This window comes from Toxotes jaculatrix, chromosome 11 (genome assembly GCF_017976425.1).
Source record: "Toxotes jaculatrix isolate fToxJac2 chromosome 11, fToxJac2.pri, whole genome shotgun sequence".
In the NCBI taxonomy this organism is placed as follows: Eukaryota; Metazoa; Chordata; class Actinopteri; family Toxotidae; genus Toxotes; species Toxotes jaculatrix.
The window spans coordinates 11,991,230-12,005,873 of NC_054404.1; the positions used below are offsets into that span (position 1 = coordinate 11,991,230).

General features: G+C 41.9%; 2 protein-coding genes across 4 annotated transcripts; one reads left to right on the top strand and one right to left on the bottom strand.

The window, feature by feature from the left end:
• Window positions 1–150: 150 nt before the first annotated feature.
• ftr14l (finTRIM family, member 14-like) lies at window positions 151–5,459 on the bottom strand. The gene is made up of 7 exons (XM_041049573.1): window positions 4,867–5,459; window positions 4,606–4,701; window positions 4,241–4,474; window positions 3,931–4,090; window positions 3,687–3,803; window positions 3,000–3,136; window positions 151–2,528 (listed from the first exon to the last, which is right to left on the bottom strand). Exons 1-7 carry the CDS (start codon window positions 5,263–5,265, stop codon window positions 2,145–2,147), a joined length of 1,527 nt encoding a protein of 508 aa, XP_040905507.1. The 5' UTR covers window positions 5,266–5,459; the 3' UTR covers window positions 151–2,144.
• Window positions 5,460–8,073: 2,614 nt separating this feature from the next.
• si:ch211-198a12.6 (uncharacterized protein LOC563253 homolog) lies at window positions 8,074–14,500 on the top strand. Of its 3 annotated transcripts, none has more exons than XM_041049568.1 (2): window positions 8,074–8,266; window positions 10,917–14,500. In XM_041049568.1, the coding sequence occupies exon 2, from the start codon at window positions 11,039–11,041 to the stop codon at window positions 12,692–12,694; it is 1,656 nt and encodes a 551-aa protein (XP_040905502.1). In that variant the 5' UTR covers window positions 8,074–8,266; window positions 10,917–11,038; the 3' UTR covers window positions 12,695–14,500. The 3 variants fall into 3 exon arrangements, with proteins under 3 accessions (XP_040905502.1, XP_040905506.1, XP_040905503.1); XM_041049572.1 differs by lacking the exon at window positions 8,074–8,266 and adding an exon at window positions 8,749–9,068; XM_041049569.1 differs by lacking the exon at window positions 8,074–8,266 and adding an exon at window positions 9,198–9,548.
• Window positions 14,501–14,644: the final 144 nt, after the last annotated feature.

Here is a 14,644-nt window from a genome sequence, read left to right on the forward strand (position 1 = left end):
CCGCCCCCCACTCCCACCCCTTAAAAAAAAAAACTGTAGTGGCGGTGTTCGTTACATTTATGTTTAGACGGGCACCGGGTGGGCGGGTCGGACCGCTGCCCACTAGGGTCTTTGAGCAAACAAAAGTTTACTCCATATCATGTGGATCTTATTTGTTTAATTGCAAATCAGATACAAGATAAGATTCTAAAACTATAGTATAATATAATACAGTACAATATAGAATGGAAAAGAAAATGTAAGGTGAAATCTGTTCTACAATGTAACTTGACACTGAGTATAGTATAGCAAAGCAGTCTATAGTACATAGAATGTATGGTATATAATGTGCACCAATGAAGTACAGTATCACCTTTGAGTGGTTCTCTAACTCCAGTTCTTAGACCTCAGCTGTTCCATTTACATTGTGTTCCTTTGTTGTTAACTTGTGCTCAATTTCTCTTCCATTTTCTCAGTGTAAATAACACACAGAAAACCTTTGGCAATATAGTATTTTTCCATCATAGGAGACCTATAAGGCTGCAACTCAAACATATTTACATATACATTATCAGTACCTCTGATAACTGTCCTCTAATAATAAAATGATTGTTCAATGTATAAAATGTTAGAAAATAGTGTAAAATTGTTACTCCTTGGAGCCCACATTGAGACATATTTTTTTACCAGCTGTAAAGAAATATAAAAAATGTAGAGTTGTTTTTTTTTTTGTTGTTGTTTTTTTTAAATAGGATAACTAACAAATAAGCCCATTTGAAAGGCTGGTACCACTGAACTTTTTGCAGTTTTGTTTGGAAGAAAAAAAAACTTAAACACTAAATCAGTTATTAAAATTGTTGTCAAGTAATTTTCAGTCAATCAACTAATCAATTAATGCCATGGACAGTGGAGGCAACAATAAATGTTAGAGCATGCCACAGCTTTTAAACATACGCACTTTAAACATGTCCAAGTTTCATGTATATTGTTGTAAGACCCTGACAGACATTAACCTTGTGGCCCAGCTGTTTTCTGGATAAGCAACTGATTACTGTTAAAGGGAACAGGATACTCATATCTGTGTTTTGTCTCATTTGAAATTGCTTCCGGTGTGCTTGGCATAAATAACCAAGCGCTTCTACTTTTTTATGGTTTTCTTTTCCCAGTTGATTAGGGCGCCTCGTTTTCTTTTCTCACTGTCAAGTCAGACGACTTTGCCAACAAGTTCAACCGTAGTGAAATATGACACCACCTCTATAGAGAAAGGAAAACTAAAAGGGTGAATATCCTTTGTGTATGTGTGTGGTGGAGAATCAAAGCCAGTGTGTTTCTGCTGCCCTCTGGAGTTTGAATTTAATATCACTACACACCTGTATCTCCCACAGAGGACCTTAAGTCTGGTATCTCTAATATCCGTTTCTAATGTCTGTGGCCTCTCTTCCATTTTCAATACATCGTTAGTTACACTTATACAAATATCTGAATCAAGGAGTAAACACGCATCTGTCGTGGTTATCGTAATCAATAGTCATGTGTTTACAACACATTTAAGAGAGTCTACACAATATGAAAGGAGCACATTTCAGCCGGTTTTCTCCACATAAGTTATCTGAAGTGTGCAGCTTTCACAGATTTTTACATTTTTCCCCATTATACCCAGGGCATAAGACAAAGTTGGAAAGCCCAAACAAAGCCCCCCTTACACCGGCCCTACACTGAGAAAGGATTACTATGCTACTGTATTTCATAATAAAAACCTTCACTGAAATAATGTCTTATTTGCAGAGTTAAGGTGAATGAGGTTCCAAAGAGCTTTAGCTGCAAGTGGTGAAATATCTGCTGAAAGAATTTGTTTGTGAACAAAATAGTAAAACTGATCAAAACACTACAATAAACTTTAAAAAGTCATTACCTCATAAACGTTTTGCATCACGAGCATCTCCTCAGATTAGACTGACCCAAAACAACAGGCAATGATCAGTTAGAACAGAAACAAATCAACTGGACTAAAGACTCACAGAATAGTTCGTGTATAAGGAAAAAAAGTACTTTTAACAAAAGGTAAAACTAAAATGAATAAATCAAACACCCTGTTTCAAAGTTCACAACAATATTGGGAATATTGTGTAAATGGGATGCAAATTAGTTGCACTATAGCAACTCCCCTACAGTCTTATACTGGTACCAAAGCCCCACACACTGAATGCAGGGTAAAGGGGCTCTGTAAACGTAGTCTGGACTCTGTGCAGAAGCTGCATGCCATTAGAGACACTGTAAAATGCAAGCGTCCCTGCTGCATGATCCAGGTATACACCAATGCGAGATGACATTGGAGCTGGAATGTCTTTGCTCTTATTATTGTGCACAAAGGAGAATTTGGAGTCAGAGCAGTAAAGACTCCAGGACTTGTCATTCCAACCCAGGCTGCATTCATTCCCATTTCCTTTACGGCGGATTCCCCTGTAGGTAATGGCCACGTCGATCTCCGTTCCCTTCCAGTCCACCTCCCAGTAACAACGGGTCCTAGTCACACTCTCCTTGCATAACACCTGGAGTAGAATTAGTGGAATTAAAGATTAAAATGTGTTGAAGAGAAGGAATAAAAAGTGTTGCCTTATGTATGCCAGCTGTTTAGGTAGGGCTTTTCTTGAAGAATCATTTACTTCAACTGCACAATTGACAGCACTTTTATTGTTAGGATAACTTTAGACACTAATACTGCTAATAAAAGCCTATTTTTGGGCAGCAATTTTCCAACAATACAAACAAACAGAGAAGAGAAAAACAAATTTTAAAAGTGAAACAACATGATCCTGTAGACCAATATTCATGAATAAGTAAATAACTCAGGAGAGAAGAGAAAAGAGAAAAAAGAGAAAATAACCTAAGAGTAAAGGCTCCTTTTACTCTTGAGTCTGTATTCAGAATTCAGCACATCCCCTTCTGGATAATGGGATCATTTTGGCTCTATCAACTTCCCTCGATCAACTTTGACATCCTGCCATGCAGTAAATTCTCACCTGCTGCCAGTGGTCGAATCGGTCTGGGTGGTCAGGGTAGTTCTTGGGCTCACTCTTCATCGTAGCTGTTCTGTTACCCTCGGAGAGGTGAAGGTTGGGGTGAATGGTGTTGACATCCAGAATCAACTCGCAAGAGTCTGAGCAAAGCAGGACAAGGTCTTTATTAATCCTCTTTGTGTTGTTATTTGGTCTCTGTTTTCTATGTTTAATGTTTTAACACACAGTTTAACATTTCTTCTTTTGCGTCATTCTGTTGCACATTAATCACCTAACTAAGCATTTGTGACTCTAATATGTTTAGGAGTGACAGTTACCCCACTAAATCCTTCTGTAACTATCACGCTGGTAGATTTAAAGTAGGAACACCTGTGTTTGTTTAAGTAATACTGAACTGCTAGTTTGCTTTCTTATGTTTCACCAAACCTGTTTTGCAAGCAGCATACCTTCTGTAACACTAGTTTCAGTTGTTGCACCACATGGTTTGGTCATTCCTTTGTTCGGGATGGCGATGTTACTTGTCCATGACATTGTGGCTAGCACTTTTCAAGCCTGGTTAGCACAGAATACACTCACCAGAGTATGAATGGGGTGTGATATGACTGCTGAGTAGCCTTGCCAAACTGCCGCTAAAAGTTTAACAACAGGTTAAAGGCCGGCTTCTCTGTGAAAAGTAACCTAATAACTCACATTTCATGAAATCTTCTCTTGTCTTTGGTTCTTCTTTTGTCTTTGGTTCTTCCTTCAAAACCGATTCTCTTCTCTTTGTCTTTGTCTCACCTTCTTCTGTGATGTAGACTTCCTTCACTATGAAGAGACAGATGGGAAATACATGATAAGCTTCATGAAAACCACAGCAGACTAAAAACAACAACTCCTGCAGAGAGACGCCAATGCTACATGAAAGGAAGAGGGTAAGTAAAGATTTGTCCACCTGCTCCTGAGATTTTGCTAATTTCGACCTTGGTGACTTCTTCTACTTGAAATTTCAGTGCAGCAATGGCTCGCTTGGTGGCATCAAAGGAGTAATAGGGAGCGACATTGATGTTGTTCAGGTCTTCATATCCTGAAGGTCCTGACAGAGACTGCCAGCTCTGGTAAAAAATAAGAAGGTGGAAGATAGAGATGAGACACATTTAGCAAATAGGCTAAACGTTACTTATTGTTTTCTCAGAAGACCCCAGATTTTTGCACCACACATGGTCTTGTTTGCGGTCCTCAGGGGCAGAGATCAGCTTTATCACCTGTAGAAAGTGTATGTGATCATCAGTGTGTGAAAGCTTGTCCAGGTCAGTGTGTCTCTTCTTCAGCAGAGTGATCTCTTCCTCCAAGCGGTCTAGCAATATCTCGGCCTGTGTCACAGTGGTCTTTTCATGGGAGCGGATCATCTCCTTGACTTCATTGTACTTCCTCTCAATGGAAAGCAGAAGCTCAGTGAAGATCCGCTCATTCTCCTCTAGGACCATTTGAGCGGAGTGCTGATGAGTTACATAAGAAAGAGAGAGAGTTTGTTACAGTATGGATGGAAAGTGGTTATTTTGTCAAAGCTTAGCGACTTGTTTTTAGCATTGCGTTGTACTTAGAGTAGTTTGGCGATTTTTTTACTTACTTTAACTGATTCCACAGCTTGTCGAAGATCCTGCCACTTTTTAATTCTCTGGTCAATCCTCTGTTGAGATCTGTGCAGCGTGGTACCAAGTTGTTTCTGCAAAGGAAGTGACATTTAAGTTGCCACCTTTAGTGGATGATAACACTACAGATGAATTGTTTGTTGAGCTCATGTCAGCCTTGTACAATAAATAACATTTCACATCACCCATTGAGTATTTTCAGCAAAGGTACAGATTGACAGATTGTTTTCAACACTCACTTGTTTCTCAGTCCTCTCAGTTCCAGCCGGGACAATGTCATGGTGTTTGTGCTCATCCATCATGCACAGGACACACACTGATGTCTGATCAGTGCGACAAAAAGCCTCCAGCAGCTTGTCATGTTGTGCACAGATCTTCTCTCTCATCTGACCTGTAGCTTTGACCAGTTTATGCTTCATCAGGGCAGGATAGTCATAGTGAGACTGGAGGTGAGTCTCACAGTAGGATGCCAGGCACACCAAGCAGGACTTCTCAGCCTTCTGCTTCCTTGTCGTACAGAAGTCACACAGGACTTCCCCGTTCTTAGCCAGGGCCCTGGACTGGCTACGACTGGTGGAGCGGCGTGATTTCTCCAAACTGCTGTATCTGTCTAAATCCAGAGTGCTATGGTGGGACATGTTTTACCAGGAAAAGATGTCCAGCAGATGTGATAACAAAAATAAAATCCACAGGTGATCTAGCTGAGCAGTGTGTTAACCTCTTACTAAAATGTGTTGAGGTAAACAGCTACAGAAAAGACTCGACAAAAATTAGCAGGAAACAAAGAAAAAGAGCTCCTGAAGTTGACAGTCTCAGTGAAACTGTGTGACTGACGCAGTGTGTGACAAAATGTTAGCTATGTGGTCTGCTCTCGTCGTAAAACCAGTATTCCAGGTTGGGCGTTTAATTGTCAGGGAATGGGTGTTACTTCAGATGGACTGACTGAAACGAAGAGGACTGAGACAAAGGAGAAACCAAAGGAGAAACCAAAATAAAAAAGGAGCCCTAATTGCCTGACATTATCTATAAAACAATGAACAGCCTTCACAGCATTTCTCACTTATCTGCACTGTTAACAAATGACCTTCACCTTGTTTTCTTTGTTTCAAGATCATATTTGTGTTATGTCTATCTTTAGACTTCTGCCCATGATACGTACAGTATGTGCTGCCCATTCCTCTGCTGCATTCGCCAACACTAGCAAACAGCAACATCTTGTGGGGCCAGTTCATTACTACACAAAAAACAGAACCCTCATTTGATTATATTATTGTTTGTCCCTGCAATAGAGCTTCAGAGAATTGGAGAATCTGAAAGAATGTGCACTGGAGGTGTTCTGACTGCTTGTGGTGGCTCTACACTTTTCCTTTAGTTTTTCACCTTGTATGAGTGACATGTTTCCAGGTATAGTTTTCAAAATAACTTTAATTTGTCATATCAATACTGGTAATCTGGTAGTTTGACTTTCCCAGTCTTCCAGCGCATCTTTGCGCAAATTTGTCCATCTACCTTTTTCATCATGCTTTACAGACATTTTGGTGATACGTATAAATATAAAGCCAGTCTATACTTCTGACACTGTGGTTCTCCATCTCTAAGCACATAATGAATTTCTATATTGAATTTCTTAATTGGATTTCTTCCATGCTCTTCTACTTAAAGTTGATTTTGTTCCTGTGGTACACTGCTTAATACGCCTATGTCTCAGCATTTGTACACAGATATGGAGTGGCTGACATAGTTTTTACATTTGCCATTTTCTGCACAGTAGGTCACAGTGATGTTAGGGCAACATTTGTCAATTAGGCCTATAAGACCCAGTCACTGTGGTAATTTTCACGTGCACTGTGGTAGACTACCTTAATTTGTCTCAAGCAAGCCTTTCTACAAGTTAACAAACGGAGCACACAAATAAAAATCTCAATGCTTTACGAAATGGTCAGCAACAATCATAATAGACAGTGGTAGAAAACATACTCAGAACCTTCATATATGTAAAAGTCATGTAGCAAAGTGTAAAAGCAGTCCGGTGGAGTGAAGTCCAGTGGTGGAAACATAGACTGTATAAGACATGGACGTAGCACCCGTGACGTCACCCATTGGTTTCGGGGAGTCGTTTTTGTGACAAAACCATGGGCATTTGAGCTGCGCCATCTTGGATTTTAGTGGGAGTGTACTTTCCATATTCGGCGAAGAGGCGGTTACTCTACGGGTCAGCCGGCCGAGAACCCGGCCACTTAGCTCGGAGAAACAGCGCTAGCCTAAGGCTAATCAGCGAATCAGCTAGGCTAACAAGCTAAGCGGCAGCTACACGCAGCTACATCCATCACACGACAGTCCCCGAGTCCGACCCGACTAGCTCGACCCCGTGTAACCGCGACACAGAGCATACAACAGAGATCATAGCAGCGACCATAAATCGGCAATTATGTCATAAGCCAGCGGCAAAATATGCCGGTACAAATTAGTGCAAACATCCAGGTAAAATAGTGAGAAATTTACTTACCGAAAAAACTGCAACACAGACTCCTTCGACGGTCGGTTAGTACAGTCCACACTACAACAAGCCATACTGTCACAAAAACCTGTCCGAACATTGGTAAACAAACACGGACACTGCAGCCCATGTCAACCGCTGGAGGTAGTCGTAGGCCTCTGGATGTAGCCGCCTAGCCCAGCCGATGTTTTAGCAACGAGCTAACTGTCAGTGCCTGTCTACGGACTGTCACTCAACGTAACCACGCCCCAATTTATTAAGCCTAAATAACACTAAAACGGTTGTGGTACAAAAAAATTCACCCCCCTCACAGTGTTCACGGAGGTGGAAACTATCAATAGAGACCAAAAACAAAAAATGTACCAGGCTGTAAATATGTTTTTTTAGGCTGTAAAGTTGGCTATTTTAACATGGGGGTCAATGGAGAATTGCTCACTTCTGGAGCCAGCCCCCAGCGGCAGCCGAGGAACTGCAGATTTTTGAACGCGGAAGTGATCCTCACTGCTGAAACCTACAACTCCCCCCTTGGGTGGAAAGTAACTAAAAGCCTAAAACTTTTACTCAAGCGCCGTACTCAAGTATACTTTTGAGGTACTTGCACATTACTTGAGTCTTTCTATTTATTTAATTTTTAAAAAATTCATTATACTTCGACTCCACTACATTTCAGAGGCATGTATTGCATGTTTTGCTCCACTAAATTTAATGATCAGTTTTTTCTTTTCAGATTCAAACCTTGAACACAAACTATGATCAACTTATAAATTATTGTAAATCAAGGCACCCAGCAACACCTTTACCAGCTGTAACATCTCCTGCTTGTCTGGCATGGACAACTCCGAGGCTGCAGGGGGCGGTAGCGGTTTCCTCGCCGTATTGCAATGACAATGATTGCTTTCGCTAAAGTGCGTCGGTAGTCCAACGTTGGCGCCAGATGAGCTGTGGCGCCAGCTACACACACAGGCAGAGAGAGAGAGGGGAGAGAGAGAGGGGAGAGAGAGAGAGAGAGAGAGAGAGACATACAGCAGTTTGTCGAGGCTCACAACAGCTTGCAAGCCCTTCTCGATCCGGAGTTTGAAGCATATTTACGATTCTTCTTCTTTTTTCTCCCTTCAGCACTCAGAAACTAAAAAGACTGAAAGGTGGGTGTGTGCATGCAATGGTTTATAAATTTAGAGCCGGCGTGATCCTTACTCCTAGTGATAAATTCACCGTTTAAATTCAACTTACTCTATTATGAACAGTAGCAACGCTGAGGCAGAGGGACTCTTCTGTTTAACTGAATATAAGCTTAGTAATAATTAATTTTGTGGTTGTGTATTTTGCGTCTCCAGTAGTGATAATAGCGAACTTTGTAATGGAAAAATACAGGCCTTGACTCGCACTGGTTGTAACATTATGTCCTGTTGGGGAAGAAAAGCAGACAGACACAGCGACATAAGGTTACTGACACAAGGAACTATTTCAGCTCTGAATCTCATCCAGGTTGTTTTTGTAGAATCGACCCATCGTCTGTCCTCAATCCACGTCCAGTTTATCTTTGCAGACGAAACCAGACTTAACATGGTCGGATGGGCGGTTTAGAGCAAAGCTTCCGCTCCAGTGTTTTACAATCTACAGGCTAGTACTAAACTGGACAGCAGGCTTTAGCCGTGCTAGCAGACTGGATTAGCTGGCTCGTTAGCTTGGCACCATGGCTATGTAGCCAGCACGCTAATATCGTCTCGGCTGGATAGCTGCTAACCTCAGCAAGGCCGCCATTGCAGTCGTGTGTGCGGTCTGTCGTTGCTGCCGCAGTGAGTGGGAGCTTTAGCCCGGACTGTAGCCAAGAATCATTGTGCCCTCTCTATCTACAAGCGACTTGCTTATCCAGTAGTTTTCTGTCCGCTCAATGTATTTCTACCTGCATCTCGTGTGCGATTTGTGTCATACGTGGATTCTTATGTAAGTAAAAGGCATCCTTTCCCGGGCTTTTCGGCGCAGCATTCATCGCCCTCACGGTTAGCCATCTTTGTTTCAGCTAGCCCACTCCTGGTTGGAATTGTGGTGTGGCTCTTAGCTTGCTAACCTTTTTACCGTTAGCTCTTAGCGTCGTCTTTTGGCGATACTGTCCTCTTTGTGAGGGGTTACGATTATCTCCATAACCCAGCCTTACGCACATGTGGTCTAGCTATGTCTGTTTTCCGCTTACTCTTACATGGCTTCAGGGGTAGCTCTAATTCAGTGTGTTTTGAAGGGCGGAAGCTAACAGGGCTAACGTTAGCTAGCGGCAGCCATCTTAGGCGAGCGTGTAATCTTGGCTAGCTGGAAGTGCTGGTGTGGCACAACAAGATGGCCTGTTAATACTCGCACAAGGAGAATTTCCGCGTCCGTTGTAGTGTCATAAATTACACCAAATTATTTAATCCAGCCAGTTGTTTTAATGTAAGTATTCAGTTGTTATTTAAGTTCTGACTATGATTACTTTCGTGTTGCTTTTGCTACAAAGCTAGTTAGCTGGCTAAATCGTGAACATATTAGCAGCTAACACAATGCTGTTTTGTCGTTAACCAGTCCCCCCCATTCACCATAGCCAGCTAACTAGCGGCTATGAAGGCTATTTGTAGCTGTTGTGGGAGGCTAGCAACCAGTAGTCCAATGTTTAATAACAAAACATCACTGTTTAGATGCATAGATACCGTCCAAGTTGTATTTAATCGGATGGCACAGCGAACTGCGCATACAAGTGAGTTCCGTAGGCCAGTCAGGCTTTGGCTTGCGGATTAAGTTTGAATTGGGAGCTTGATCGAGATGTGGTCCACTTTGATTTTGTGATTTAGTGTTAGCCAGTGAAGTGAAGCTCATTTTTAGCGCTAACGAAGCTAGCAGATTGATCACTTAGCGCGCTAACTAGTATTGCAAGCTTGCTGTTGATGCGATGTGAGGCGTGCAGATGTATATAATACTGTATAACACGCCAGACCCGCGACTTTATTTGGTGTCAATACATCTCTCGCGTAAACTAAGAGATTCCGTATTATAAGCATAATGCAGCAGACTCTGAGCTGAACACAGGCCAATGAATTTACAGTAGTACCAAGTACATTACTTTATGTACAATCAAAGGCTTCTTTTTTGCCATGTTGATCATCTATTGTGTTAAACGAAATACACCACCAGCCACCAACCAAATGCTATCTTGTTCGTGTCCTGGTCAAGCAGAGCTCTCTCTCTTGGATAGTGGGTGGCAAACTTATGTTGAAAAGGCTTTAAAAACCCTTTCAATTAGTATCTAAATATTAAACACCCGGTTATTAAAACTAATGTAAAGATAATAGCCTCACACCAGACCTGTCTTTCAGAGAGGTTAGTAATTGGTTAAATATTAGAATTATTCCCTCTTCTCGTAAATGTGTCAAGAAACCTTGCTGAGATGTTTTTAGTCAAAATTAATGATCTAAAATGTGAACAAACACATAGGCATGCATTCAACAACATGGAATCAAATAAATATGAAAACATACTACCATAGGAGTTATGCAAGGAAAAAACAGATTTTGCAGGAATGACGTTGCAAGAGAGACATTAAGACTTTACCAGTAAAGAGGTAATTGGTCTTAGGCCACCACATCAAATTTTGTTAAATTTGTAGGGTGTCAGGGACATTAGATTTGTCTTCTGGTCTAGCTTTAGATAATTAAGTTTTTCTGATTTATCAGTACACATTATTACAGACAAGTAATTTAAACTGATAAATGGAAACCCACTCAAGGTGTTGTAGTGATTTTGTTTTCTATTTTTCCTCTTTTACAGGTCTGCTCACTGACAAGAGCACCAGCGCTGCACCGACCAAAACAAAGCTATATACCCCCCGATTCCTTCTTGAGTCCTCGCCCGGCAAGAAAACGGAGGTCGTGGGGCTGGAGTGTGTTCTTATGGCCGAGTCAGAGACTGAATGTGACACACCCGGCCTTGACACACTTGGGTCGGAGTGTGTCATAGCCCACAGCCATGTCGACCTTCACTACGGAGCAGAAACTGAGATCATGACAGAGGAAAAACGTGGATTAGAGCTGGAAATCCATGGCTCCGACTTAAAGATCCAGGGACTGGGGACAGACCTTGGAGCTGTAGCCTGTGTGGATGCAATTGTAGCTGAGACAGACCATGATTACATTAAGGTGGAACACGGTGAGATGCACTGCTTCACAGGAGCAGAAATCAAGACAACAGGAAACGAGGCTCTGCTTGGAGAGGTGCTGCTTAAGACAGAAAGCGAGCATGTGGTCAAAGTGGAGTCTGACCATGGTGGGGAGTTGACGGTGGAGTCTGAGAATGGTGTAATCATACATGAAGCCCATGGCCTGCAGTGCAACGAGTGTGGGGAAATTTTTGGCAGCATAGCTGATCTTCACCAACACTTTGAGATCCATAAGGATCTCAATCCTTACATCTGTGTCCACTGTGGTGAGAGCTTTGCTGTAGAGGCCAGTCTCAAGCAGCATATGAAAATTCACATGAAAGAAAAGCCCTATGTTCCCCCTGGAGTTGAGATCATGGGCAAAGATGTTATTGATGCCTTCAGCCTCAAGTCTCATCAGATGATTCATTTGCCGGACAAGCCCCACAGATGCTCAGAGTGTGGCAAGAGCTTTGCTGCTGCCATCACCCTAAGGGAACACATGAAGATGCATTCAGAGGACAAGCCCTACAAGTGTACTCAGTGTAGGAAGAGCTTTGTCCGTAGAAGGCATCTGAAAAAGCACCAGGAGGTCCATGCGCGTGAGAAGCCATATACTTGTGGCCAGTGTGGCAAAGGCTTTGCTACAACTTCCAACCTGAAGCAGCACCAGAAGACCCATGCTACAGTTGTTCTAGGAGACAAACCCCACCGCTGTACACAGTGTGGAAAGTGTTTTGCGGCAGCTGCCACCCTGAGAGAGCATCAGAGGATCCACTCGGGCGAGAAGCCGTACAAATGCAACATGTGTAGGAAGAGTTTTGTCCGCAAACGCCATCTGAAGAAGCACCAGCAAGTCCATGCCGGAGGGAAACCCTACACCTGCAGACATTGCAACAAGGGCTTCAATCACTCTTCCTCCCTCTCTCGCCACCACAAGACCCACCTGCAGAATCCAGTGTTTTCTCCACCTCAGCCTGGGAAACCCATGTCGTATGGCACTCCTCCAAAGCAGAGAGTGCACCAGCAGGGAGACAAGCCCTATATGTGCCACCACTGTGATAAGGGCTTCAATCATTCCTCTTCCTTGTCCCGGCACCAAAGAGTCCACTCAGAGGGAAAGAGTTACACCTGTGCTCACTGTGGCAAAAGATTCAATCACTCCTCGTCCCTTGCCAGGCATCAGAGAGTTCACTTGGAGAACAAGCAGCAACAACAGCAGCAGCAACCACCACAGCCGCAAGCGCAGCAGTACAGCACGATCCCCACAGGGAAGGGATTCCCTAACAACGCCTTCCCAAAACAGCGCATCGTGTCTGTTGAGAAACCTTACAGGTGCTCTCAGTGTGGAAAAGGCTTTAACCATTCATCTTCCCTCTCCAGACATCATAGGATCCATGTAGATCAGTGAGGACCCTTTCTGTCACTCACATGCTGTCCCATGCAAACGCACACACACCCCTCTCCCCCATGTTTTTGTTCTACCAATGGTCCCATCATTGACATCACCACACCACAGGAAACATCAGGCCAACTTCTATAGACAAAGTGGTCGGGTCAGCACATCGCTACGGTGAAGTGGAGCAGTTGAAAATAAATGGACAGTAACACACAAGTCTTCAAATGGAAATGGCTTGGCCTGAAGGACCATGTAACCTATAATTCAGAGCTGAACCCAGGACTTTGTGCTCAGTTTGAAGAGGGTATAATAATAGATTGTGAAGGAGCCTCTATTCTTGTTTGTGATTGTGCTTCACTTGCTCCAGGACCTCTTTTGAACACTTTTAAAGAAAAAAAAAAACGCAATTTGAACATCTACATGATAAAATTCGTACCTGGGGAAAATATACTTCACCCTCTGGCTGGTCTTTTTTGATAGAAGAATTCACTTTATGTACCTTCAGGTGGGCACATGTGCTTCTCAGCTGCAACTTTATTCAAGGCTACCAACACAATTGGTGAACAAGAACTATTGTCTCAATTTAGTTATTTCTTTTTCACCCACATAACCCATGTGAAGCAAACATCAAAAATCCAATGTAAATACTGATTTTCTTTTATATATATGTATAGGTGACTAGTGTGCTGTTCCAAAAGATTACATTTTTGATAGTAAGATCCACTTTGTCTCCGCCTTTTTTTTTTCCCTTTTATGACTTTAATTTGTTTTAAGTGTTGGAGATAAACATGTTGCAGGTGTTCTCATACAGCTTGTTCTTGAATTTGGGCTCCATCAGACATGAGCCATCTTGTATATTTATGAGGTTGTTTTCATGTATGTCTGCTATGGGTTAGCACTGCTGCATAGACTGTACAGAGAGCAATACTGGCTGACACCCTGATTCTATTATGACATGCAATTTAGCCATAAGAAAATGCATAATAGAAATAAAAACCTACTGGGTAGCATATTACAACATGACCTGTGTCCTAATTTTCTGTGCGGTTTCCTGTGTACCACAGCACCAAATGTTAATCAGACGCAACATCACACTTTGTTAATTTCTTTGGAGACTAATTCAATGACCTGTGTATAGACTATAGGTAACACTGATGTTGATCTGCAGACCATCACAATTTGATCTAAAAAAAATAAAAGGTTGTGTATACTAAACGACTACACGAAAATCTCACTTTTACAAGATTTTTTCGAATTCCAATGGATTGCGCTCTATTTACTGTTCTGTGTAAAATATCTTTTACAAACTGATGTATTTTTTTAGATATGGCTTGGGTTATATGAAAGGGAACGAGAGATATACAGTTTTTATGGGAGTGAACATTATGGTGAGCAATATTTTTTTTTTTTCTTTTCATTTGGATAACAATTGTGCTTCAAACTGTAGCATAGGTTTCTTCCTTGTGTTAGATAGGTGCCTTATTGCATGCTATGTAGAAATGTATGCTGAGCTGTTATTTGAGAAAAAAAGTTAGGGTTTTCAGGAGTCTTTTGTTCTTATTCATACTAACTTACCCTACATTTTAATTTGATGTCACTGATACCTATTGCTTTTTTTTGCTTTCATGTATATTACCATGTGTTTACACTGTTACGACCATATTGTCTTTATTCCCCCTTCATTTTTGTCAATGGCCTCATAGTAGAGAGAAAAATTGTAAATGATCCATATAGGCTTCTCTTAAGGGCAAATCCTGTAACACCTCCTCCCGATTTCTGAGTGGCACATATATGGATAAATAAAGGTTGTTGACTCTCTTGTCGTGTTCAGTCAATGGAGTACGTTTATGAAATGAGAAAGGCACTCAGTCATAAAAGATTTTTAAGATCCTGCAAAATAAATATCACAGGACAGCTGTGTAATGGCGACACTGGGTGAGACATTAAGTTATACTGGGTTAC